Source organism: Neopelma chrysocephalum, unplaced genomic scaffold, assembly GCF_003984885.1.
Source record: "Neopelma chrysocephalum unplaced genomic scaffold, ASM398488v2 Primary Assembly neopelma1_97378, whole genome shotgun sequence".
NCBI lineage: Eukaryota > Metazoa > Chordata > Aves > Passeriformes > Pipridae > Neopelma > Neopelma chrysocephalum.
Window position 1 is genome coordinate 1 of NW_020926019.1, and position 1,539 is coordinate 1,539.

At 62.9% G+C, this 1,539-nt stretch overlaps 1 protein-coding gene across 1 annotated transcript; it reads left to right on the forward strand.

Annotated features, from left to right (window-relative positions):
* Window positions 1–6: 6 nt before the first annotated feature.
* LOC113961644 lies at window positions 7–1,406 on the forward strand (the record flags this gene model as incomplete). Its single annotated transcript, XM_027672074.1, has 5 exons — window positions 7–168; window positions 263–400; window positions 561–675; window positions 803–940; window positions 1,194–1,406. Coding segments are annotated over exons 1-5 (738 nt in total), but the record flags the coding sequence as incomplete, so codon positions are not given.
* Window positions 1,407–1,539: the final 133 nt, after the last annotated feature.

Genomic DNA, 1,539 nt, shown 5'->3' on the forward strand with positions numbered 1-1,539 from the left:
GATTGTCCAGGAGCCCCAGTGCCCAGGGCCATTGATGGAGTATGCCCCTCATCTCCTCGTGGCTCTGCTCTTCCAAGTGTTCATCACCACAGAGCAGATGTCAGAGGAGGTCGACAGCTTCTGGAGGGGATGCCGGGAGCAACACGACCTTCCCACTGACCCCAACAGGTGCTCCATCCCAGTCCTCCCCTGCCTCCCATGCCCTCGGAGTGGGTCAGGGGTCAGGACTCCCAGCATGACCTGGGCTTTGCTCTGCACACAGGTTTGCAGTGCTGAGCATGAAGGCCCTGCTGTGCTGCCTGCACTGCGAGGATGTGGTGTGTTCAGTGGAACACAGTCGTGGCTGGGCGAGGCTCCTCAATGCTCGCAGCCGCCGCTACGCAGTGGCTCTGCTGGCCAGGTGAGACCCCCTTGTCCCCGCTGCCCCTGTCCTTTCTGCCTCCCAGAGTGCCCTCGATCCCTCCCGGGCTGGTGGGGAAAGACCAGGACTCTGTGAGTCCATCCTGGGAGGGGTTTGCCCACTGGGCTCGGGGTCAATGGTGCCTTTTTCCCCCTGACAGGGAGATGCGCCGTGTGTCCAGCCCCCTGTGTTCCCGCATCACACTCCACCTGCTGGAGCTGCTGAACAGGGAGGAGCCGTGCTGGGACCTTGCTGCCATGGCATTCCTTGTGGAGGTGAGCCTGATGGCGAGCGCTGCCTCGCCGAGCTGCCTCCACCTCTCTGCCCTCTTGGAGGGCCCAGCCCTCTGCGGCTCTGGGCTCCTGCCGGCCGGGCACCCCGTCACTGCTCCGTGCCTTTCAGGTCCTGGACTGCCTGGACACCAGAGAGTGCGGTGACAGGGTCCTGGAGATCCTTTCAAGGAACCTGGGGAGCACGGACAAAAAGTGGCGTCAGCTGGGGCTCAGAGTCCTCATAGCACTCAGCCAGGATCCCGTGATGGTGAGAAGGGGCAGTTGGCTGAAGCCGTGCTGGAATGCTGGGGCTGGGGAGTGCAGTCACTTGGGCTTGGCTGGGCTTTGGGAGCTGTGGCAGCTGCTCCCAGCTCTGCTGCCTCCTCCTTCAGCTGCCCCAGTCCCTCGGCACAGGCCTTTGGCCTCGGGGCCCTGCGGCAGCACGTGGGGCTGCCCCGACAGAGCGGGGTTGGGGCTGCAGCCGTTCATGGCTTCACAGCACAGCCTTGTGTTCCTCACAGGACAAGGGCCTCTGGAGCCTGTTGGACAGCCTGGTGCAGCTCCTGGGGGATGAAGACAGAGATACGGTCTGGATGACCCTCTCTGTGCTGGACAATGTGCTCTGGAGCAGTGTCTGGGCACAGCTGCAGAAGAGGGTCCAGAGCAAAGACCCCCCAATATCCACCCCCACCGGCCTGAAGTTGGCTGAGGCGCTCCGGCCACTCTTTGACCACGTAAGGCTCTGTGCTCCCCCACGGGCTCTGGGTACTGCTGGGAAACTTTGTGCCCTGTGGATTTTCAGGTCTGTGCCCAGTGGGGCCTGGAGAAGCTGGTGCTGAGATCTTTTCCTCTTTCTTTCCACCAGGA